We start from the raw sequence: 25,612 nt of genomic DNA, 5'->3' as shown, positions 1-25,612 counted from the left end.
CCACCCAGAGCCTAGCCCAAAAGGATGACAGGCTCCTCTCTTTCCTGGTGCTTCTTAAGGGCGTCACTGCTGGCAGAAGTAGCGCTGCCATCACTGCTGTTGCCATGGTTATGGCTTCTGGACCAGGGGACTGGCTGGTCCTCAGCCCAGCTCGTCCTCCTCGCTGTCATCAACTCAGCAGGAGGCTTCCTTATTCCCCGGTCCATTTGGTATTTGGCTGGAATACTGGAGAGCACATAGCTTTCTGTGGAACTTCATGACCCTTCTGTAGGTCCTTCATGACCCTAATGTTGATTAGGACACAAAGTCTTGGGCTAGTGGGAAAGTTAAAACAGTGTGCAAGGCTTACCAAGACGATCATCCTAGTAATTGGCGTGAGGATCATCCCCTTCATCTTTTATCTGCAGAGAGTTTACAGTGACTGCTTGAGAGCTCAGGGCAAATACCTAGCCCATGACTGGGAAGTGAAAAGGACAGTACAACATGTATTTGATGTATAACCTTAATCACTAATTCACCTTATTCTTCCCATCCTTACCTCCCCTACCTACATCTTCTTTTTAACATCTTGCATTATTTGTATCTTTTTAAGGTGTCTTAAATTTTTCTGAAGCAGGACTAAATATAAAGAAAGTAAAAGCATATCCCTCAGAAATCCACTTGATTTTTTTGCTATTAGCACGGGAGGAAAAAAGGAAAAATGCTCTTTTGGCCAGCAAGGGAAAACTGCATAATGCAAAGCACCTAGAACACATACTGTGTAAAAGTCAAATGGAATAATTTAAGCATATATTTTCTGTTGAAGAAAAAAGTATATGTACATGGTGCTTGGTTTGGCAGCCTGTATTACTAAAACTGGAATGATACAGAGAAGATTAGCCTGGCACCTGCTCAAGAATGATACGCAAATTCATGAAACATCCCATATTTTTAGATGTTGGTCAAAGGGTACAAAGTCCCAGTGAAAGAATGAATGAGGTCTGTCGACCTAATGCACAGCGTGGTGACTATAATTAACAATACTGTGTTATATACTTGATAGTTTTTAAGAAAGTAGATCTCAAATGTTATCACCAGACACACACAAAAAATGTAATTATGTCAAGGAATAGGGATGTCAACTAATCTTATTGTGGTAATCATTTTACCATGTGTACATAAATCTAATCATCACATTGTACACCTTAAACTTACACGTGTTATATATATCAATAATATCTCGGTAAAGCTGGGGGAAAATTGTCTCAACTACATGGAAAAAAAATATATATATATATGATTGGTTTCAAGAAAACTGAATTTCTAGTACAATGGAGGGATAAGGCCATGACATCCTAAATTTACAAAGCCCCTGAATAATTAGGAGACTGCCACGGGAAGTCACTCACACAAGAAATTTGGGCAGTCTCGTAAAGAGTAGGGTGGGCTGTGTTTACACACCATACCATCAGGGAGGTGCTTAGTGGGTTCTGAACCCCAGTTTCTTGCACACAGTAAAAGCTTTACAAGTATCTGCTGAATAAATGGAAAAGATAAGTTTAAAAAAAAAAAACACCAAAAATTATTATGTCGTGCTAAGTAAACTCACAGATAATCTTCAAATTAACCCAAGTAGAAATGATTTAGCAGCACCCAGAAAAGTGGATGCTATAAAGGGTTTTTAGTCCTTTTAATACTCTAAACAACCCTCTGAGGTAGATGTTTTTATCTCCACTTGTTTTAAGGTGAGGTTAAGGAAGGTTAAGTCATTTTGTGCTAGGCCATATAACCGGTATGTGAAAGACTCAGGATTTCAGCTCAGAGCTGATTCTAAAAACAGACTATTCCCTCAGTCTACTCTGATACTTCCCAAGCTCTTCTCACATTAAGAACACAAATCTGAGGCCCCATCCAAGACACACTGAATCAGAATCTCCGGAGAGGGCCTTGGAAACATGTTTAAAAAGAGATGAGATTATTATTATCAGGGAAGTTTAAGAAAACTGCTCTGTTGTATTAGGTAGGAAATGGACTCGTATCTCCCTCTGACTGATCGAACAGAAGCCATGAGAGATTTGAAGCTCCTGCAACTAAAAACAAATCATGTTATCCTGGAGTTTATCAGATTATAATAGTCCAGGATAATTATTCCTTGGTTTGGTAATATAGCATTGTCTGATTTAAGGTTACCTGGATCCAGAAATACCAAGACCATCTTGGAAAGTAAAAAACGGGGTCTAGTTTAAACCTCAGACTTTCTTAGCTTTCCTCTCTGTCCCTCTTTGGTCCTTAGGAGCAGGCGTGAGTGAGAATTAGATTGCAGTTCCTAGCAGCTGTAACAGATGCAGAGGTCCCAGCTGGGCAGGGGCTGGAAGGCAGCTAGAAGGAGAACCGCAGGCTGAGGAGCAGTCCTTGTGCCTGGATGCCCACCAGATGGCTTTCATTGGATGAGCAAGTTACATGATCCAGGAAGTAGAAAACCCAGCATTGCTTCGGTTTGTTTTTCTTAGTTTCAGTTTTTCCAGGCCTGATGAGAAGAGCCAGGCCAACTAAGCCTCCGATCCAATACCTGTTACGGGCGCAAACAACTTATCTGTGCAGCCTAAACACTTACTTAACTAAGTGGAAAGCAAGGCAGTGATTCCTGACAGGGCTGAATTTAAGTCAAGTTGTGAAACTCCACAGTGCAGCCAGAAGCAGAGACGGACGAGTTGAACTGAAACCTGGGAACATGTAAGGGGCGTTGGACCACTGCCTCTCAGCCATTTTATTGTAAGTCATTTGCATTATGTGAGAGAGAAATCTGAGACGTGGTTAGAGAAAAGGATGGAACTGATTACTCGCATTTTGGGCATAGATCTTTGTCTTAAGAACTTGCTTTATGTGCTGTTGCCAAGAAACTTGTTTTGAATGCTATTTCCAGGCATGATGTCTATAAAAGCAGATAATTACATTTATGTACATAATTGTACATATATGTACAATTACATTCTACATATAATAATTTAATATGCTTTAATATACTTCTATTCCTGAGTGTTCTTGACCTCATTTACTCTTCATAACAACTCTGTGAAGTTGGTACTCTTATTAACACGATTTTACAGTTAAGGTACCTGGGCCTCGTCACAGAATCATTAAGTAAGTAGCAGAAAGTCCTCAGTTCATAGCTGAGAACCCACCTCACAGCAGTACCATCATCTGCATCCCAGTGGACTCCATATAACTAGGCCATTCATTTCTTGAAAACCAAATTCCCACACTGGATTAAATTAGAAGACCCAACAACATGTTTGTTGCTTAAAGATAGGTATCCATAACAAAAAGATGCAGAATGCTAAAAATAAAAAAAGTCTTATCAAGGAAACTCACACAACAAAAAGAAAATAAAGTCCTATAAGTAGATTTTGAAGCCAAAAAAGTGGAAGGAGGATGCTAGGAGGCTCCTGATTACAGTGAAAAATATTAAACCCACAGTGAAGACATGGATTACCAAAATTATAAATGCAAAGAGAAACAGAATAAATAAAAAACTATTGTAATGGGAGGTGTTAATTCACTATCAGACTAAGACAAAATTTAGACAATCTTACAAATTAAAGAAAATTAACAGACAAACATTTAGAAGACATTGAAGATCTGACAAAAATAGATACACATCTGAAAAATAACATGGAGGTTATGAATATTATAAAATTAATATGTTAGAACCAGTAGACATACTGAACTCAATAACAACATAGACTATATGTTTTTTTCAGTGTATGGGGCAGTGGTGCATATATACTGACTCTCAAATAAGGCTCCAAAAATAAATCAAGATAAATAAATATGTCTATATACAAATTATACAGATATATTTTCTCACCAAAATGCAATAAAACTAAGTGTTAATGATATAAGTAAAAACAATGAAAGGAGGCTTGGGCAAAATAGTGTTCTAATCTATAGCTTTGGAGGCAGACAGTTCATTATTTGGACTATAACTTCATCTCTTACTGCTGTGTGGCCTAGGCAGTTTATTGAACCTCTCTGAACCTTGGGCTTTGCATCTAAAAACGTGCTCTACTTTGAAAAGTTGTTATGAATATTACCTATAAAGTATGTAAAATAATATGATATGAAGACTTGAAGGCTAAAACCACAGATCACACAATATGACATCATATTTTTAATATTCTCATACTTTGTTTAACCAGGAAAAAAATCCAGACTTTCTGCTGATTGAAAGCACAAGTCTAGAAAATATGCATTTAAGTGCTAACAATGATTATCTCTATGCTTTGAAATTTTAGGTGATTTTTATCTTGCTTTATTTTTCTACTCTGAAAATATAGTGAGTGCACAATAAAACAATAATGAATATAAAAATAAATATGAACACTTCTTCAGAATATAGAACAAGAAGAAAATAAACATAATATACTGAGTATCCTATAGGTAGGTAGTAGTTGCTGCAAACATGCAGCCTGTTTCACTTGTTGCCACTGTCATCTTCATTACTGTAAATTCTAGAATACTTTCATTTTCTCTCTCTCTATATATATATATATACACACACAATACATATAATATATATTATAAATAAAATATAAATTTAAATAGAAATTAATTATAAATTTAAATATAGACTATATAAATTTATTTAAATATAGAGTATATGAATTTCTATTTATTATATATAATTTATACTACATATAATATATACTATAACTGTACTATATAGTGTATATATAAAATATAATATTGGGATAACTGGCAATTTGAATATGGACAATAGAATTAGAAAATCATATCTATCAATACAGAATTTTCCTTTTTTTTAATGGTTAAAATTTTCTGATTTTTATAAGGAAAAAAATGACTATCTCAGGAAATATACATTGAAGTATTCAGGTATGTATGTACATCAGTAACTTATTCTCAAATGGTTCAGAAAAAAATTCTATATGGAGAGCAAATGAGTGATACAGCAATCAGGGGGAAACAGAAACAAACAAAATATAAAAAATGGTGAATCCGGGTAAAGAATGTACAGAAGGTTTTTACACTAGCCTTTTAATATTTCTGCAAGTTTAAAATTATACACAAATAAAAATTTACAATAACAACAAATAAATGGGTGACAACTTCTAACAACAGCAACAAAAATTCTCAACAACAGGATCAAGTAGAAAATTAAGAACATGAAAATAATTTTTAAAATATTATAAAACTGAAAATACCGCCTATCAGGGGTGTGGACAAACCAAGGCTCAGAGGCAAAGGTGCAGATGTGCTTTTATGTTAGAAGTAAATGAACTAAGCATTGGATTTAAAATCTTATAAAAGGAAGATGTCAACACAAGAGAAAATACAATAAAATAATGAAGATGAAGGACAGAAATAAACTAGGCAACAGAAAATTGGTAGAAATAATAAATATATTTAAATGCTCATTCTCTGAAAAGAGTGTAAGATAGACTAAAACCCCTGGAAATATAATAAATAAAAGGTATAAATCAACAAAATTAAAAATAAAACTGGTGATTTATTTAACTATTGCTATAAATGATTTTAAAATATAAGTGACTGCCATGCACAATTTATGACAATCAATTCAAAATGTTTAGCCAAATGGACAATATAAAATATAAAATTAGCAAAATCAGATATTAAAGACATGAAAATGATGGAGAAGGAAATTGAGAAAGTTACTAAAGAAATACCTTAGCCACCAAAAGAAATACGATTAAACAAATTTACTGAATAATATTTCTATGACTTCAAGAAACAGATTTTTCCATGTTACAGTCCGTTTCAAAGCACAGAGAAACAAGACCTGATCCCAATTCATTATGAGATAAACATCATCCTCATCCTCAGATTTGTGAAAAGTATCACACGTACACACACATAAACACACAGTCCTAGGATGGTGAATATGCACACGTGCCAATTCCAATACAACGGGTCTGAAAAAACTAGGAGCAGACTCAGGCGCATAGCAGCTTTTCCAAAAATAGTTGTTAGATAAGTGAATAAATGAATAATGGGTATATGAATAAAGAAATTAATACAGGTCAATTAGCATTGTCTACTGAGGGCATGAAAGGCAGGGATAGCTTGTACAAATCATCTGTCTGCTAACTTTTACCAGGCAACTCACCACGTCAGGCCCAATGAGCAGAGGCAGAAAAATCATTTTTAATTGAGCTCACGGAACACAGCTATAACAAGAGCACAGGGTGACCCAAAAAGGTAAACTCTAGGAATGTGAAAGAGTGCTACAAATCACAGAACACCTTTCATAGAAGAATTGCTTTTGGGGTGCGGGGTGATATTTAAAAGAAAAATTGAAGAAATGAAGACACTAAGGACTGGAGGGTGGCCATATACACTATCCCAAAATATGCCACCTTGGTATAAGGATTGTTTTGAGTTACGGGCACTCGAAAAACAGCAGATGCTTGAAGGGCATTCTAATCACCCCTTTTCTCCCTAACACAGCAGATAAAAATTCCCATGTGGAATATGCCCTCTCAGTATCAGGAGAAAAGAAACAATTTTCAATGGGGAATCAAAGCAGAGAGAATTCTGTACCAACAGACCTTGTTAAAATAATTTTTATCTTCCTTTAGTCTCTCTGCATAATATAGTTACTTTTCCACAGTGGCCTCTCTTTGTTCAACCCAGTATAAAAGCATGTTAAGTTTCACCATTTATTTAGGTCTTTATTTCCTTGTGAGGGCTCGCCTGTCATGTAACACTTAGATAAATTGATTTGCTTTTCTTTTGTTAGTCTGTCTTGTGTCAGTTTAATTCTCAGGTCCTGCCAAAAACTCCTAACAGGATAAAAGTAAAATTATACCTCCCCTACAGGATGTTTCTGAAGGAAAAGACTGATGAATCTGACTATGTGAAAATTTTTAATTGTGTTCAACAAAAGAGTCATAAGCAATGTCAAAAGACAATGCAAACTAGAAGACTTTTTTTTACTGAAAAACACTAATGAACTACTAGAAAGATGGGCAAAAGACAGGAACAAGCATTGTACAGCAGAGAAAATCTGAATGACCAATGGCACATATAAAAAGATGTTCAACCTTACCGGTAATCAGAAAGACGAAAATTAAAACGAGATTCCATTTTACTTCCTTCAAACTGGTGAGAATGAAATAATCTTACACTATCACGTGCTGGTGATAATGTGGAAAAATTAGAGAAGCACTCACATTTTGTTGATGGTGTGTTCATTAGTGTAACTATTTTGGAGAATAAATTGCCAGTATTTATTCTAGTATCTAGCAACACCGAAGAGATACATATCTCACAACCCAGCAATTTCACTTCTAGGAGTAAACTCTAGAAGCTCACTTGTGGAAAATGCAAGTCCATTGTAACATGGTTTGTAAAAGTAAAAACCAAACACAAAAAAAGTAAACCAGACAAATATCCATCAACAGGATAAACAATTTGTGATATACCCATATATTGGGACTATTTAGAGCAGTTTTATCAAGAGATAAATCTCAAAAATATAAGACTGAGTGAAAAAACAAGCTGCAAGTAAGCCTAATAATTTGTAAACTTATAAAATAATGCTATATATTTATAGCCACATACCTATGTTGCAAACGTATACAAACGTAGATGAGAATCCTAGGCACCAAGTCAGAATGGAGTTGCCTCTGAAGAGGAGAAAACAAAATGAGAACAGGTACACAGGTACACAATTATTCTATTTCTTAACAAAAATAGGAAACATATACAGCAAAATATTAGGATCTGATGGATCTGGGTAGCAAGGTGTTATTCACAAATATTCATTATATTGTGTTTGAAACTATTAAAAAATTTTAATGAGCATCCAAATTTTAAAAATATATAAAAACATATAAACTACTATATAAAATACATAAACATCATTTTCAGGTAATTCATAAAGAGAGAAAATAGCCAATAAAAACGGAGGTGATGATAAATTCAACTTTAACTCACTAGTAAAAAAAAAATTAAAATATACACATACCATTTTGGCTTATCAATTGAGCATCAAATTTTAGAAATGTTAATAGTTAATATTAACAAGAAGGAAGATAGGGTGGGAGGGTGAGCACACACATTCACTGTTGATGAGGACTTAAAATGATACGTTTACTTAACATAGCAGTATACGTGAAAAGGCAAAAAACGTTATGTACATATATTTATAACCTTTGCCTCAGCAATTCCACTTTAAGAAACTTAAGCAAAGGAAGTGATCAGAAATGGGGATCAAGATTTATGCTCAAGTATGTTTATATCAGCATTGTTAATAATAGCAGTATCTTAGACACATGAGAGATAATAAAAAACAATAGAGGATTAAGCCAACAACGCTACATCTATAGAATGCAATATGTCACAGCTGTTTCAAACAATATTTTAAAAGAGAATCTATTGCCACTGAAATATGTCATTAATATGTTGTTAAGACAAGCTATTAAAAAGTTTGTACAGTATGTTTACAGTTGCTTTTTAAAAAATAAACACATAAACAGGAAAATAGTTTGGAGGAATCCGTATGGGAACGTCAGCAGTGCTTATCTCTGCATGGTGGAGTTATGGATCCTCTTTGCAATGTTCTTATTTTTCAATAATACACATTTATTGATTTTATAATAGAAAAAGTTATTAAAAATAAAGCATTTACCAAAGTAAGCTTTGGTTGATTAAAGATTTGACTATAAAATCTAATTATGGAAGAACTTGCAGAAAATTGGAAAAAAAGTGTTGATCACCGCTCTGGGGGAATTTTAACTTTCTCAGCTTTGAGGCTATTTAAATGATTGCACCATAAAAAAACAAACAAACAAACAAACAAAAAACACTACTAAAGATTTTTTTAAAGAGGGGAAATATTTCTATCAAACATTACAAAGAATTAAAATGTATCAAAATTGGCTAATTCAAATATGTTAAATAAAAGTCAAGATTCCAAAAGATACATAGGTAAAAGACAGGACCATTCCCATAAGTGAAAAACAGGAGACAAACAGTGGGGAAATGTTCATTCTCACTAGAAATCAAAGAAATGTAAATGAAAGCAGTCTGAAGATGACAATTTACATATTCAAAAAGAACCCCCCCCCAAAAAAATTGAATGCTAATATCCAATGATGGTGAAGTTGCCCAGAAATTGACTCATACATTTATTTATAGCTGTATGGTTCCCACCCTTTAGCCAGAAATGTTACCACTAAGAATTTATTCTTAAGAAATTGTTTGGCAAAAGCAGAAAGGTCCCTCTGCATCCTCCTGACTTCTAAATGTTGCAACTCTCAGTGCTCATTCCTTTGACATCTTCTCTTTTCTGTCCGCTCACACTGTTTGGAGGATCTCATCCGTATACCCAGAGCTCTCTCCTTGTGGGTCTTCAGGGAGAAAACAGACCCAAGCAGAGATTTCTCTGGGGATTGGAGGATTTTGAAGGCAGTTCTAGGGCTCTGAACTCAGTCAAAGGTGGGGGCAGTGAAGACAGGAGGGGGCAGTGAAGACAGGAGGGGCCAGCAAAAAGGATCAAAGAGATGCCTAAAATAAGCTTCACTGTAAAATTCCTTACATTGTTTATAATTGAACATCCCAGGCTTTATCTGCCAGGGAGTAAGGGTGAGGTCCTCAGGAATTTCCTCACTGCAGTAGCCCTCAGGCCACCAGATCTCAGCTGTCCTTGACCCCAACCTCCCAAGCCTGCAGGAATGATTTTTCCTAGGTAGCCTGTACACATACTAGCTTCCTTGCCGAAGTCCATGCAGGGGAGCAAAATTTGCCACCCCAAAATGTCTCTTGGGTATGCAGATTATTTCGAGCTGAAAACAAAGCCCAAAAGACTCAGGAAGAAATTTTGATCCCCCATAACTGCCTAAAAGAATTTATATAGAGGGCCAGTTTCCAGAACAGTGCTGTCACCAGAGATCTCTGCAAAGAATATGGGCTAATTGTGATGGGCCTGGAGATCAGAGTCTACTCTGTGTCCCACTGTCTCTGTGTGGCCCAGTAAACCTTTGTTTACCAAACACTTGCTTTTCCATCTGTCTCATGTCAATTTATTTCTTAGACCAGCCAGAAGAACCTCAGAGGATAGAGGAAAGTTTCTTCCTCCCCAACACTCATAACCACTTAAGGTGGGCACCTCAGCACTCCTTCTGCGCTTCTAGGAGAGTCCCGACCTGCTAGGAGCCACACCTTTCCCTCTGCTGGTGGCTGATGGCCACCCCAGGACCCTGTGATGATGAGGGATGTCCTGCTCTGAGGTCAGGAAGCAAAATGGCTTGGGTCCCCAAATCACCTAACATCTTTATGTCCCACAAATACACTCACCCCCTTGATACCCCAGCCTGGAGTCTCTAATTCACATGGGTCCTTTTATTGCTTAAGGATGTTTGGCCATTTACCATCCTTATCCTTCATTCTCATGACCTTGTGAGGTCAGAATCACAGGTTTCACTATCCCCACTGTAGAAACATCACAACTTACCCAAGGCAGAAGTGGACTCAAACCCAGATCTTCTACCCTCAAATCCACGTCACTTTCCATGGCACCAAGTGTGGCCCAAAGTGGCTACTGCAACATGTACTAACAGTCTACCATTTCCTTCCTCGTTTATACACTGCATGTGAAAAATGGACAAGGGAAGTTACTTTTCTACCAAGAGTTAAAACAAGCAGTTTTGCTCCAGAGATGATATGATAGCAAAAAGAAAGAGTCCCTAGAGGCAAGAAACCCTGTGTAAATCTGACTGTGTTCTCCCAGCCCCAAGATCCCAATTACACACCGGCTGACCTCTGAGATCTAATCGTCGCCATTTCCTAAGGCATGGAAAGCATGGTTCGCTCTCCAGAGTACCCCCTACCCCAACCCAGCTCAGCCTGACAGTCAGATTAGGTGATAGGAGTGGAATTGTGGAGTGAAAAATGGCACTTTCCACAGTATCACTCCAGTGGCCATAAATTTAAAGGAAGCCTAGACGCAGCAAGATTTCCCTTCTCCTTTCCCTGAACTTTGCCTAGAGGTAACCCTCCTTCCCCAGCCCGGCTCATGCAGAGCCAGCGCTTGCTCCAGTGCCTTCTCCCCTGCAACACGCAGGCTGCTAAGGAAAGGGGAGGGCGCCTCACCTGAACAATCTGGCACTTCCTCAAGGCGTGAGAACTGAAAGCGGGGCCCCGACACGGGTCTCCCTTCCCGGGGCCGCTCGAGAGAATGAGACTGAGTTTGGCTCAGAAGCCAAGGAAACCTTTCTTCTTTGGTTAGAGAAATGGAGACCTGCGAGTTCACAGTCTAGAGTCCACGCTCCCCCGGCAGGCCCGCAGCGGGGCCGCCTCACAGGGCTGGCGACCGCGAGGAGGGGCGCGGGTCTCACGGCACAGGCGCAGGTGCGAGCCCCCCCCCCCCCCCCGCGCCAGACCGCAGCGCCCCGCGCAGCGTCTGCACACGGCCCGCGTGCCAGCTTGAACTGCGGCGTCGTGCGCGGGGCTTCTGCACGAGGCTCGCGAGCCCAGGTGACAGGTGCAGCAGTTTCACATCAGGAACTGCGTGTGAGGCCTCTGCACGAGGCACCCTATGAGGAAGTGAAACTAGTCTAAGTACAATGGAAAAGAAAAAAAAAGATTAGATTTCATTTTATTACTCAGATTCTATTTTTACTTCATGGGAATTGTTAATGGGCTTTTGTTGACAACAGGGTCAAATCCATGCAGGTATCTTGACCTGGAAACATCCAGGAATTCCTTTTTGTAGTTCAAGAGATCCTCTCTCCACCCTACCCAAAGGGAAAAAAATAAACTTCCCAAAGGTAGGTTTGCACCAACTACTCTGGAAAGAGCTGTTTGGTCAATTTTCTCTGGTGCCTGGTACACACTGGCCCCCAGGGCACAGACTCTCGGCCCTTGGACATGACCCCTGGGGTCTGAGGACTCAGACCAGGGATAGACTCACCAGTGAGTTCCTAGTCCTGACTCCTGAGAGTCACCTCTCCAGGCGGTGGGTCCTGTCCCCAGCTCTCCTGGAAGGACCCCCTCTCTGAGGGCCTTTCTCATATTAGAGTCCATTTTCTCTGCCACTGACCTGAGAAAAGGAGCCACATTTTTTCAGTTTAAATTCAGGGTGATGGGAATCACTCAAAAAACAAGATAGCAAAAAAATTTTTTTTTGGAGAGTGCTTTTAAAAATTATTTAATTTATTTTTTAACAGCAGTACTGGGGATTGAACCCAGGACTTCATGCATGCTAACCATGTGCTCTACCACTGAGCTATACCCTCCCCCTGGAGAGTGGGCTTTTTATTTTTTAATACAAAGGAATGCATAACAACTTATACAGTTTCTTTCAAAATCAAGACCAGAAAGGATAGACCCTCTCTACACTTTTTCTTAAAAACACTATAAATAGTTCCATTCTTTGTTATAAATAGTCAGTTAAATGAGCAGAAAAAGAGAAAGGGAAGGAACATGTAAGGGTAGGAGAAATAAAAAGCTCGATGAAAGACTATAATCAATACAAATAAGAAGAGCCAACAGGTATTGTTCTGGGCACTGTGCTAAGCACCGTTCATGGATTATTCTCATTTATTCTTCCCCTAAACCCTATGAAGTAAAAAAAAAGTACTGTCCCTATTTTAGAGTGGAGAAACTGAGGTACAAAGATTTTAAATAATTATCCTGCTAATGGCGCTAAAAAATGGAGAAGCCAGCAAGGAAATCCAGTCCTCTGTCACAAAGCCCTCACTCAAGAGACAAATACCAAAAGAGACAGCCTTTCCTTGGAAGGAACCTTAACCTGTTATCTTAAAGTTCTGCAGCTGAATACTTCCTTTATCACTTCTTAACAATAGGAATGACATGGAAATTTTGTGCTTCAATAGAAAACCACGCACTCCCCACAAACCACACAACCTTCCTGGGTTAACTGATTCTAGCGTCCACTGCCCTTGAGGCATTTTACAACTGTGTGCATTGTAGATAACTAACAGCAACGTGAAAGGCAGCCTCTGTGCTTTCCTGTACAAGTTCCAGCCACTTCCCTGCCATTTGCCCATTCATTTCAACATCGCTTTATCCACATAAGTTTGTGGGGTTTTTTTCTTCTCCTTTGAATTGGTTATAACATCCTTACCAGCTTCCTCATTAGTGAATTAAACAAAATACTTACCATAGATTCAGTTTTATATCTGAATGAGAGTTATGGTTTTACTTTTTGAAAAAAATATTATGTCTTAACAGAACTATCAAAGCATGTCAAAGCACCTCATTGTTGCCTTCTGCAGGACCCTTCGGCGTGACCTAACCCAAATGGTTTTAAGAGTAACTGGATGACTGTTGCTGGTCTGTAAATCAGGTCTTTTGTAGCACAGTCTTGCCCTAACAATTTCCTGCCAAACACTCTGTTCTGTCCATGCCAAAGATTCATGGGTGAAGACTCCTGTCCCCTCATCTTGGCTGGTCTTTTTCACTGTTGATTGGAGAAAGTTAATCTATGTATAAATTATGTAATTCCATCCCACCATAGTGTCTCCATTACGTCTATGTTCTGCTGTGTTTCATGGGCTGTTTCAGGCTACCTCCAGTAAACAGCTGAGAAAGGCTCTAGAACATTTGTTTTTAAAGTAATAACAATAAACACCTAGTCTACACCTTCATCAGCAGTTCCGGAGCACAACACAACTCCATTTTTTTTTTAACCTTAGATCCATTCTCGTGGCCAATTCCTACCGCACTTGGCAGGACTAATTTTTGTTGTGTGTGCTTTGAATTCAGACAAACATGGTTCAGATTTCATTCCACCACTTACTGGAGTGTGGATTTGAATGACTCAGTAACCTCTCTGAGCTTCGGTTTCCCTCTGTGCATAAAGGAAATAATCATACATGCATCATCATGGGATTGTTCCCGAGGCTTCAGTGAGATCTATGGGAGTTGGCCCCTGAACTGTTAACCCCTGACTTCTGGGCCTACCTAGGACTCGATGACTAACCATGACAACAAGATACCCTGTGAAAAATAATGAGTCACTAGCAGCACTCGAAGCAGATCACTGGGAACTGATTTCTTTAGCCAAGGACTTCACTGGCTAACCTCAGAAGGCTTTTAGGAGATGACTGGGTGTTTTGGAGCAAGCACCAACTGCTGGAGGGAGGCTTGGGCTGCTTCGATCTGAGCGATGCCCTAGTCCTGCCTGATAGCGAGAATGAGGACTGTGCCCCTGGCTGCCCCATAGTTGGAAGCACTGGGATCCAGAGAAAGAGAGCTGCTGTGCCAATGGCCTGCCTTCCCCAGCTGTGCCCTTGGTTTGCTGCAATGAGCCAATTCAGTTCATATCTTGGTTGGTCTCCCCGAGGAGCTGAGCATGATCACCTCTCAATAAGCCCAGGCAGCACCTGAAGCAGCTGGAGGATGTAGGCACAGAGTCCATTCTATGCCCACCCTCTTTCCCACAGAGGGGAAAGTCCTTGTCAGACTTTAAGGAGGCAGCAATGGTCTTTATCTGGCTATTCAAAACCAAGTTAAATCTTTACCTCCCTTTGCTTTACAAGCATAATGCAAACAGAGACAAACGGTTTTCCATTCTACTGGAACTATTAACATCATAAAATGCATTGTTGGTTCCAGAGTATCCAGTCACCAAAAAAAGACAGCTCTGGTTTTTGTGTTTTGTTTGTTTGTTTCACTGTTCCACAAAACAGCAGCTGAAATTCTGATAGGGAGAAAAAATGGGCCAGCATAGAGCTGAAAACAGAATTAAGTGTAGAAGGAGACCTCAGTTCTTTGTTCCCTAGCTCTTCACTTCAGATTTTGGGAGTGAGTGAGTATCAGTTTAGAGGGACCTTGAAGTCCTCAGATCCAGTCTACAGAGATTACATAGCCTTACACAAGGAATCTCAGAGTCTCAGTTTTCTCACCTGTAAAATGGAAGAAGTAATTTTTATTTCATTTGTTACAAAAACCAAATGACTCTGAATGTGCCAATAGTTGTTACAAACACATTCCATATAATAACCATTTCACCCTCACACTTCTGTTTACAGATGAGAAAACCCGCACAAAGAGAAGTTACATTATTTGCAGGAGGTCACACAACTAGTCAGAGGCAGAGCCCATGCCGAGGTCACTCTGCAAAGGTTAGTCAATGCAGGCATGATGATCTTGGACGAATACATATCTGCTTGAAATGCTTGAAACACTTCATTCTTTCACAGTTTTAACATCATCCACAATCTTGTTTTCACCTTTCATGTGTTTACTTGTCTTCAAAAAAAAATAAAAAGTAACAGATAAGGAAAAGGTTAGGCCTCAGGCCAACCCCCTTTCCAGTAAGGCCATGTTCCAAGCCAATTCAAAGAAGTGTCCGGACTTGTTTTTACTGTAATCCCACATGGTACAAGAATGTCCACACAGATCGATCTGTGACCCAATAAAAGATTGTTCATTTTTCTGGTAGCAGCCTGGCTCCAATCAGGTGTAGGAGAGGAGAGTTATGTTCCAAGGACTTGACCCTGCACACTTCACAGATTTCTTGTAGGGAGTGGAGTGGGGTTGAGGTGTAGGAAAGAAAGCTCAGTGCAGTCCTGAGAAAAGCCAGAGATTAAGTGGTTAAGAAATCACACCCTGGACTCAGGTGGCCCTGATTTCCCCTACCTCAGGTTTTTCCTGGTAAAATACAGTTTTTCCCTAGTTCTTCATCTCTTAAATCCCAACTGTAAAATGAGAGACATAATAGCAGCAATCGAAAACTTACTGTTTCCACTGCCCTTTTCTTGGAACTCCACCAAGAGCCTGCCATTCTCAGCTATCCCCGGTGTCTGATGAGGAAAGCAAGAAAAGCTGATTTGAGAATATAAAACCCTGTTTCTCTCACCACAAAATGTCACCTTGATCTCCTGGCTTCTCCCTTCTGGGACTTGCTCTCTTTATCTCTATAAAATATTTTTTCTCCTGATTAACTTTCTTATCACCATTACACTAAAAGAAAAGGTTACATCCAGGTCATCAAAGCCCAGCCTCTTGAAATCTCTATTTCTTCAAGAAGCTTTTCAAATTAAAAGAGAGCATGAACTGGGCAATTCTTAGGGATCTGGTTATAAGACCTTTAAGTTTTGTTTTTTCTAGTGGAGGTACTGGGGATTTGAACCCAGGATCTCACGTGTACTAAGCATGCACTCTATCACTGAGCAATACCCCCCCCCCAACCGCTGAGACCATTATAATTTTGGATTGAGGATTGCAGACAAGAGCGAGCCCTGGGCTCTACCGCTGTGGGCAACGTGGATAACTTAACTGGAGGCGCCAAGGGTCATGTTCATGGGAAGTGAAGGGTCCTGCAGTAGCTGCTGAGCTTTCTGGAGTGTGGAGATGACTCGATCCCACTAATGGATCTGCTGACTGCTCCAGTGCTTTGATGAGATCCCCTGACCCCAGTCAAGTCCCTGAGGCTCAGGGGCCACCGTGTCCCTCTACAGCAGTCTTCACCCATTTTTTTAATTATGTTGAGACATGTTCCCTCTATACCCACTTCGGTGAGAGTTTTTATCGTAAATGGGTGTTGAATTTTATCAAATGCTTTTTCTGCATCTATTGAGATGATCATGTGGTTTTTGTCCTTTCTCTTGTTGATGTGATGTATCACATTGATTGATTTGCGTATGTTGAACCACCCTTGTGTCCCTGGGATGAACCCCACTTGGTCATGATGTTAATCTTTTTTATGTGCTGTTGGATTCTATTTGCTAATATTTTGGTGAGGATTTTTGCATCTATGCTCATCAGTGATATTGGTCTGTAATTTCACCCATTTTTAGTGAAGCACCTTTATCAGTTTGAAAAAATTTTTGAATTCTCCCCCAAAATATATGGGTATATTTATCTGCTTATAAGTTATATAGCATTAATATATTACATAGTACTATATACAAATGTTATAGTGTAAGTATATTATAAACATTATATATACATAAACAAAATTTTCTAAGGTGGTGTCAGTCTGTTTGGGCTGCTATAAGAGCATAGCATAGACTGGGCGGCTTATAAAATGTATCTCGCACAGTTCTGGGGGCTGGAAGTCCAAGATCAAGGCACCTGCAGAGTTGGTGTCTGACGAGGAACTCAGAGATGGCCATATTCTCATTGTAACCTCACAGGGAGGAAGGGGCGAGGGATCTGTTTGGGGTTCCTTTCATATGGGCACTAGTCCCATTCATGGGCTCTGACCTCGTGACCTAATCACCTCCCAAAGTCTCCACCTCCATCTACCATCGCCTTGGGGGCTAGGTTTCAACCTATGAATTTTGGGGGGACACAAACATTCAGCCTCTAGCAGGTAGTGTAAGAGAAATCTGAAAGACCTATCATTTTCCTCTTGTGCCCCAACAGATCATTCAAGCGTCACCCTGAGGCAATGGTTCTCAAAACTGTGGGTGACCAGGAATAATCCGGAGGACTTGTTTAAAATGCAGGTTGTCTGGGCCCCAGCCCTAGAAGTGCCCATTCACTGTTCTTGGGACGGGCCTGTGGCTCCCCTCTTCCTGAGCTCGAGGACTGACTCTGATTCCAACCCTCAGTCAGATTTGGGAACCACTGATCCAGACCATTCTGTTTTCCTAACCTTTTCATTTTTGGCTAAAATTTTATCACTGTGGTCTTGCTGTTTATCTACCTCCTGGACACTCTCTTGACCCCCTACATGAATTAAATGCTATAAAAATAATAAGAATAGTTGCCATTTATCATCTCCTGCTTGCCACGATTGCTATGGGCTTTACCCCTTCACCTCACCTCCTTTAACCTGATCAGGTAAATACACCTAGTCCCACTACACAGACAAAAATTCTAGAGCTCAGATCACTAATGTCCTACTCTAGGTCACCCAGTCAGTAAGTGATAGGCCAGGGACCTTAACCTAGATCTTTCTAACTCCAGAGCCTGGACTCTTGACTACTAAGCATATTGCCTACAAAATAAATCACTATAATTTATTGAAATTCTACTCTGAACAAAGCACTCGGCTGGGCACTTCACGTACAAATTTCCAACACTCATGACAGACCCATGCTTGCAGAGGTGTGAATCTCAGTCCACAGATTCTGATGTGGAAGAAATATCATTATTTTCTATAACCCATCTGAATTATGACTCCAAACTCCTATTTTTCAAGCCCTCCTGGATTCCTTCACCCTACTCCCCCTGCCAGTTTGAGACCAGACACAATACCCAGGCCTGGGGTTAGGGGTGAGCAGCTGGTCCTCTGCCATTAGTCCACATAGGGGACCACTGACTGAGGGGCTGGTCCTCCCCATCTACATGACCTGTCGGCACCAGAGACTCCCTGTTGCCCCCACCCGATGCCAGGCACAGGGGCATCTTTTGCCCCACTGCTGACACACTCACAGACGTTTCCTCTTTGGCTTCTTACTACCTCTGGAAGCAAGGAACCGTCCCCCTCTGTCCCATAGACAAATGTCCCCCTCCCCTACCCACTTGCAAAGCCCAGCAGACTCTCCTTCTAGTGATGGGGAGGTAAGGGTACTCCTCCCTTCACATCCCTTTAAAACATGTTTAGCTTTTTGCTTCTCTTTGTTGGTTGGAATTCACTTACCCTAGGTCCTAAGGTTGAGAAGACAAAGATTTAGCCTTCTCTCTACTTTACCCTTTGTAAGAGGGAGGGAGAGTGTGCAGCAGAGGTTGGGAGAAGTATATTAAGTTGACACCTCAAAATACTATCTCCAGCTCATGGTATCTTATTTTACAGGTGAGGAGATGGAATTCATTAAGGTTAAATAACATTTTGCAGCTAGCTGATAGTAAACCCCGGATCCCGGAGGCACTCGGATTCACTGGTATCTTGGTGAGTTAATCTGCAGGCTGAGATGGGGGCACAGTTGGTTCCCGGCAGTACCCAGAGGACAAAAGATGAGGTGGACCCAGGGGAGAGGAGCCCAAAGTGCATAGTCAGCTGGTTTTAGGTTCCAACTTTCTGGGAAATAAGAAGTGGAAACTTTAGTTCCTGCTTAACCGTGCAAAGTAGGATGGAGCCAGCCAAGGAGCCAGGGCAGAAGCCTCTGCTCAGAAATGATGCATCTGACCAGCTGGTCCCCATGGTGCAGTCTTCTGGAAGGAGGTGCAGCCACAGGACAGCACAGTGTTAAGGTTTGCCCTAGGGTCAGCCTGTCCAAACTGCTGGTGGCTTCAGATGGTCTTGTCAGTCACTTTCATACAGGCAATGGTCACCACGTTACCCAATTGCCTACCCAATATTTCCACTTGGATGTCTAAGAGGCATCTCAGACTCCACGTGGCCAAATCTGAATTCCTCATCTTCCCACTCACCAAACCTGCTCCACTCACAGCCTTTCCCACCTCAGCTGATATCAACAGCACTGTCCCTCTTGCTCAAGCCAAAATCCTTGAAGTCATCTTCTACCCCTCTCTTTCTCCACATCCCAGGATTCAGAAAATCCTGTTGCAACTACCTTCAAAACATATCAGCACCCATCCACCACTCCCCAGTTCTACTCTTACCATGCTGAACCAAGCCACCAATAGCAATAGATCTCCCCCACGTGTACCCCTGCTCACTAATAATCTGTTCCTAGCCTTGCAAACTAGAATGGTCCTCACAAATGTAATACAAAACCGTGTCACTCTTCTGCTCAGGCTGGTTCCCCGTATCTCATGTGAAAGCCCAAGTCCTTATGATGACGTCTCCCTAATCACTGACCTCCGTGCAATCTGTGGAACATATCAGGCATGCTTCTGTCTCAGGGCCTTTGCACTGGCTGCACTGGCTGTTCTGGCCGCCTAAAGCTCTCAAGATGTTCACAAGGGCAGCTCCCTCAAACGCTCGCTCAAAGTGCAACTTTCTAACAAGGCTCACCTTGACTATTCTATTTAAAATCACTACCTCCTCCAACCCCCTTAACTCAGTCATACTTTTCCTTTTTCCGTAGCTCTGATTGCATTCTACCAATCTACATCATCTCTTACTTATTATGTCTATTATCTGACACCTCCCATCCCCAATGGTACATAAGCTCCACAAGGACAGGAATCTTGGTCTGTTTTGTTCACTTGCATATCCCAAGTGCCTAGAACAGTGCCTGGCACATCGTAGGTATGCAAAAAAACAAAAATAAACAAACAAAAAAACTGAACAAATGAATAAAGTTTAAGTAAAATAGAGACCCAAAGAACACTATAAGAGCCATACACAGAAACATTTTCCCTGCCTGGTTCTGCTGCGTGTCCTTACTTCTCAGTCCTCTACACAGCTGGAGCATTAATTAACACGGAGGAGGAAACAGGATGTTTACTCCAGGGGCCCCCGGAAAAGGCATCCAGTTCTGCATCTTTGCTCCTCCATCAGCCCCTTCTTACACTAAGGTTAGAGGTTTTCTACCACTTTCAGCTCTAGAAATATTGCCCACAACTCTCTGACCCCAGGCACCAGCAATTTTGCCCAATTCAACAGAAAACAGACCCTCTGGGCTCTCCTCATAGCAGAGTCTTTTTCTTTCTCTGGGCTTAGCCTGCAGTTTGAAACACCGCTGGCAAGAGCCTGCCTCCCCTTTGCAGTGCTGTCAGAGAGAGACTTAGGCAACCATGTGGGAGCCACCTACCCCTGACCTTTGACAGCATTTCCAAGCACAACACATTAACCTTAAATTGATTAATTTGGAACTATGACCTTGGCCCGAGAAGGTTAGAGTACATGACAAGATATTTTAGTTTCAAAATGTATCAGAATTGAAAACAAAAACAAACCCTTTGGTAAATCAACCTTTTTTTTTTTTTTTGGTATGAGATATAGTCAGATTTGGGATTACAGGTAGCGAGGAAAGTGAACACTAGAAAATGTGTTTAGAAGGTTAATTATTAATGAGCAGTCTTCCCTAACAAAGTATCAATAGGCAATCTGGTCTCTTTAGCTTCAGAAATTAGCAAGAAGACCTCGGACCCTGGCTGAGACAGGAAACATGGAAAATCCCCTGTGTGTCTCTATTTTCTTGATTTTGTGCATCTTTATCCAGTCAAGTGTCCATGGACAAAGCCTGGAACTAGGTAAGAGCCTGCCTTTTCTCCAGAGATGGGCATGGATTTTCTTTTTTAAATGTTTGTCACAACGAATGTAAGTGTTCTTGACTGTGTGGGACAGAGCTTGCTTTGTAGCATACCAGGTAGTTCTGTCGGTGGCACCCCAGGTCACAAGGGACCTGTAGCCATTTGTAAGCAGGATTGAAATTGTAGGAAACCACTCTGGGAGTAGAAGTCTTCTCAAAGCGCTTGCAGCTAGCAATGAAGTCTCTCGCAAATCCAATTCAGAAATAGTCAGGCTGAGGTTTCTTTGGTGGAGAATACTCTGAAGGAGTTTCAGATCTTTCTGAGAGTTAATTTGGCGTCTAATTTGCAGTTGAGGGGCACAGCTTGCAATGAAATGCTCTGCCTTGCTGAGACTGTCTAACTGCTGGCTCTTTCAGAAGAGCCCTCTTTCCAGTCAGGCCTAAAGCAGAGCTATCACTGCACGTTTTCCAGACTTGGCCTTTTCTGCCAAAGTTTTACTCTGCGACTGAGGAATCCAATAGCAATCACGTCTGTTTGGTCTCTAAGTTCACAAACTAGACTGATGGCCAAAGAGATCCAAATGCTTGATCAGGTGGGTGGATTCCAGTTTCCTGGCTAAGCAGCGCGTTGAATTGATCAATGATGCATATGATGTGAACTGGACTGTTTGGTCAAATGACACTGGCGTTTGGGACATTGTTTTTGTGCTGGTTACTGATGAGGGGCTAGAAACTCTAAGGGAGAGGCTTAGATTTTTCTTTCCTCCAAGACTATGCCTGGAGGGACTTCCAAAAAGAATTAGGAGCTTACTACTCAAAGATGTACCTGAAAATTCCAAAACCTTTTTTTCTCCTTTAAGAAAAAGGACTGTTCTTTGTATTTCACTATTATTTTGTATCCTAGGCCAGTTGATAACTTACTAGCAGTATTTATTATCACCATCCACTGAGCATTCTGCATGTCAACCACAGTGCTAGTTACTTTCCATACATCTCACTCATAAAGCCATGTCCAAAAAAGATAATAATAACTTAGAGCCATGCAGGCAGAACTGCTGATGAACTTTATTCCCTGTGTTCGCAGGGATATTGCTGAAGAGGCTTTCCTGCCCTTTGGCCCAGAATGTTTTTGTTAATTTTTTAGTGAAGTATAACATATATCTAGAAAAGCGCTTACGTAGTAAGCACTCAATGAATTTCCACAATTTGAGCCAGCATCCCAGAAGCCTCCCTTGCATACCCTTGTGCCTTAATATAGATTATCTTGCTTTTTGTGGGGAGCTTTTCAGTGACGTAAACATACCGTATGTGCTCTTTTGTTTCTGGCTTCTTTCATTCAACATCACGTTGGTAAGGTCCACCCACGCGGCTGCACGTGGTGGGACTCGTTCATTCCAGTCCCTGCAGCCTTCTGCTGTGCGCGTATACCTCCCTTGCCTCATCCGTTCTGCTGCTGACTGGTCCAGACTCTGTTTCAGTAGAGGCTTGGGAGCTGGAAGCCATTAGAGCCAAGGTGAAGATTGAAAAGCAGGACAGCCTTTCCCAGTTGCCAGGTATCGTCCAGATTTCCCTCAGCAAATCCCATGCTGGTCAGCTACTGCTTTCCCAGGATCTTAGTTTGTCCAAAAGCTGAGGGAAGCAGCCACAGTTAGTGGGCGGGTTCCTCGGGGATGAGGATCAGAGTCAGGGGGCCTCCTGCTCCCTTGAGAGCAGAATGTCTCGACAGAATTCCTTCTGCAGGGGGTGGACCAGATCAGTGTGCACGAGGCTGGTGCGACGTCTTCTTGGGCTGCTGCAGGGAAGCAAGCATTCCACAGTGGCTCCCCACAAGTCTGAGTATCTATACCTCATAGGATAGTTTTACAAACCACACCCCCCCCAGGGACATTTGGCAATGTCCAGAGACAGTTTTGGTTGTCACTACTGGGGACAGAGTGCTGTTGGCATGTAGTGGCGAGACACAAAGGATGCTGTTAAACATCCTACAATGGACAAGATACTCCCACAGCTATGAATTATTCAGGACAAAATGTCAACAGAGCCGAGGCTGAGAATGCTTGGTCTATACCAAGATCCAACTATCACCAGTCAGGGGCCAGGAAGGACTTCCTCCTCCACCACGGCCCTCCCAGCTTACTATTTTTTTTATTTATTATTAGTGACATTGCTAATGGACCCACTAATGTACTGTGCATCCAGTACATGCCGGACACGGCACAAACATTTCATCCCACCCTCTCCTGTGGTCAAGTCAGCCAGCAGCAAAGCGACTTCCCGTGGCTGTTCAGGGCAGAGCAGGGAGAGGCACCTAGAGCTTGGTCTGCCTTCCTGAGGCTACAGGCATCTCCCACCATTGTGCTCACGTCCAGTGGTTTGACAGCCAGAGATCCATTCCTAGAAATGCATTCTGCTTGCTTCCTCCCACAGGGGAGGTAGATTCAGGCAATGTCCGCCCATCAGCACCAAGGGAACAGGAGACGGTGAACCTCCTGAAACCCCCAGGACACAGAGCTACCATCACCCTCACCCCCAGACCTCACTGCCTGAGGTCCACGCTCACCTCACTGGTGTGGCCGGTGGCGAGGGGCAACGCTGCTTCAAATGCTGGCAACTGCTCCTAGACCCTGGCAGCCCTCACCTTCTAGTGGTACCCCCCCAGTGGTGTCCACCACCATTACCTACAGGTGCCTACCCCATCCCTCCAGTCCCAGCCACAGCTTCCAAATCCTGGGAGCAGCCAAAGCCCATCCGTTCCGTCACTCACTCATTTAACAAGTGTGCAAAGGCATCTGCCGTGTCTAAGGCAGTGCGTTAGTACAGCAGTTCTCAAAGCTTCTGGTCCCGGGACACCATTACATTCTCAAAAATTATTTAAAATTTCAAACGGCTCTTTTTTATATCGAATACAGCTATGAGTATTTACCAGATTGGAGACTAAAACCGAGAACATTTTAAAATTTTGATGCTTTTAAAAACAACATACTCATCATGTTAACATGTATAACATGATATTATGAGAAATAACTTGTATTTTCTAAACAACAACAAAAAAGTGAGTCAGAAGAGGGACATTGGTTCACAAAGAAATTTTGCTAATTTCTTTAATGCCTGGCTTAGTGGAAGTGGCTAGATCTTCTCACCTGCTTCTGTGCTGACTCTGTTGTGACACGTTGCTTCATTTGAAGTGTGTGAAGAAAATCAGCCACACGTACAGGAAAAGGGAGGACATCCTCAGAGACCCACCTGGGCCCACACTCAGAGCTGCCGCATTTGTGCAGGAGATACACGGTGCAACTGTGGACTACACCAGCAGTCCCTGCCCCCAGCTAGCTTACTGTCACGTCACCGGTGGACGTGGGAGTGGGGAGGTGGGAGCTGCCCACCCTAAAAGCTGGCAATAAAGAGGTCATTGTCCATAGAGACTGTAAAACGATTAATACAACCTACTAAAAGCTGGTCTCTCTTTCATTATCACAATTCTACATAATGCTGGCGATAAAAAAAAAAATAAAACCCCCTCTCCGCAAAAATAGTTTTTTGGTCAAAGCTGTAAACAACTTCTGTGGTTACTGTTGAGTTTTTTTTAACATATATGTAAACTCCAAATGATCGCAGTTTTATTCTTTCTTTAATTAATGTTCTCCATCGACATCAATTTAGAGAACTCCCAGTTGTGCAGCTGGCCCCTAATATTAGTGGACTGTGGCACGTGCTCGTTGCAAATGTCTAATGGTTCAGAATCCTCCCAACTCACTTTGGTCATTTTATGTCTCCAAATCCCATAGTGCTTACTGCCTGTTTTTGCATTAACAGCAGATTCAAAATTTAAAATGATACCATAGTGATTGTAAAGACAAAGAAACAGAACCTGAGAACTTCAATTCTGTTATCCTATGTGACCACTTAAGAGTTTTTCATGTTTAAAAGTTAAAAACAGTCAAACAGATTTTACAGTGAACTGCGGGGTGTAATATTTTGTTTGGTAAGTCAAAATTTTGGTTCTTGCAGGAAATACTTCTAATGAACTTGAGTATCTTTAGAGTGGAAATGTATTCTTTTTCAAATTGTTCATTGCTTTAAAACTAAAGAACAAGTCAAGAAAATAGTGATTGTTACTTATTTTCACACGAATGTTACTGAAAATAACCCTGTCTTACAGAGCAGAGGGGTATTAAAACAACCTGTTCTGGGTTTCAAATACATAAGGTATACCATGGAGTCTAATAAAGGAGGTAAGACATGAAAACTAGAACAATGGGTCAGAGGCCAGTCAGTCCAGCAGGGAGTGGGGTTACTATAGTAAGGTAAACAGCGGGTGCCTGGGGCTCACACTCGGGCGCCAGGCTGAGGGCAAGGAGACAAACTCTGTCATTCCGACCCTGGAGGATTCAGGGTGCGGCCAGGCTTCCCAAGAGAGGGTGCGATTCTGAGCATTGCCACAAGGTAGCGCAGTGATGTCTCAGCTGCTTCAGGGTTTCAGGAGAGGATTCGGGTTTGGGAGAACCCAAGTTTCCGGATGACTGAAAAACTCAGGGCTACTGGCAAACGTCCCTTTTTCTCTCTGTTTA

The 25,612-nt window shown here is 41.3% G+C and overlaps 1 protein-coding gene and 1 non-coding gene across 2 annotated transcripts in view; both read left to right on the top strand.

Moving 5' to 3' along the window:
* The first annotated feature begins 828 nt into the window (after positions 1–828).
* On the top strand, positions 829–932 carry LOC116153788 (U6 spliceosomal RNA). The gene has a single exon (XR_004137667.1). It is a non-coding gene; the product is annotated as a U6 spliceosomal RNA (small nuclear RNA).
* A 1,527-nt stretch (positions 933–2,459) lies between these two features.
* LIPC (lipase C, hepatic type) overlaps positions 2,460–25,612 on the top strand; it is a 150,118-nt gene continuing 126,965 nt past the window's right edge. The window contains exons 1-3 of the mRNA XM_010979945.3: positions 2,460–2,751; positions 18,737–18,832; positions 20,913–21,045. Of these exons, the coding sequence (XP_010978247.1) occupies positions 20,961–21,045 (85 nt within the window). The 5' untranslated portion in view covers positions 2,460–2,751; positions 18,737–18,832; positions 20,913–20,960. The remainder of the gene's footprint in view (positions 2,752–18,736; positions 18,833–20,912; positions 21,046–25,612) is intronic.

Source organism: Camelus dromedarius, chromosome 5 (genome assembly GCF_036321535.1).
Source record: "Camelus dromedarius isolate mCamDro1 chromosome 5, mCamDro1.pat, whole genome shotgun sequence".
NCBI classification, from domain to species: domain Eukaryota; kingdom Metazoa; phylum Chordata; class Mammalia; order Artiodactyla; family Camelidae; genus Camelus; species Camelus dromedarius.
Note: the sequence above shows the minus strand (reverse complement) of the source record. Positions and strands in the feature narration are given on the sequence as shown.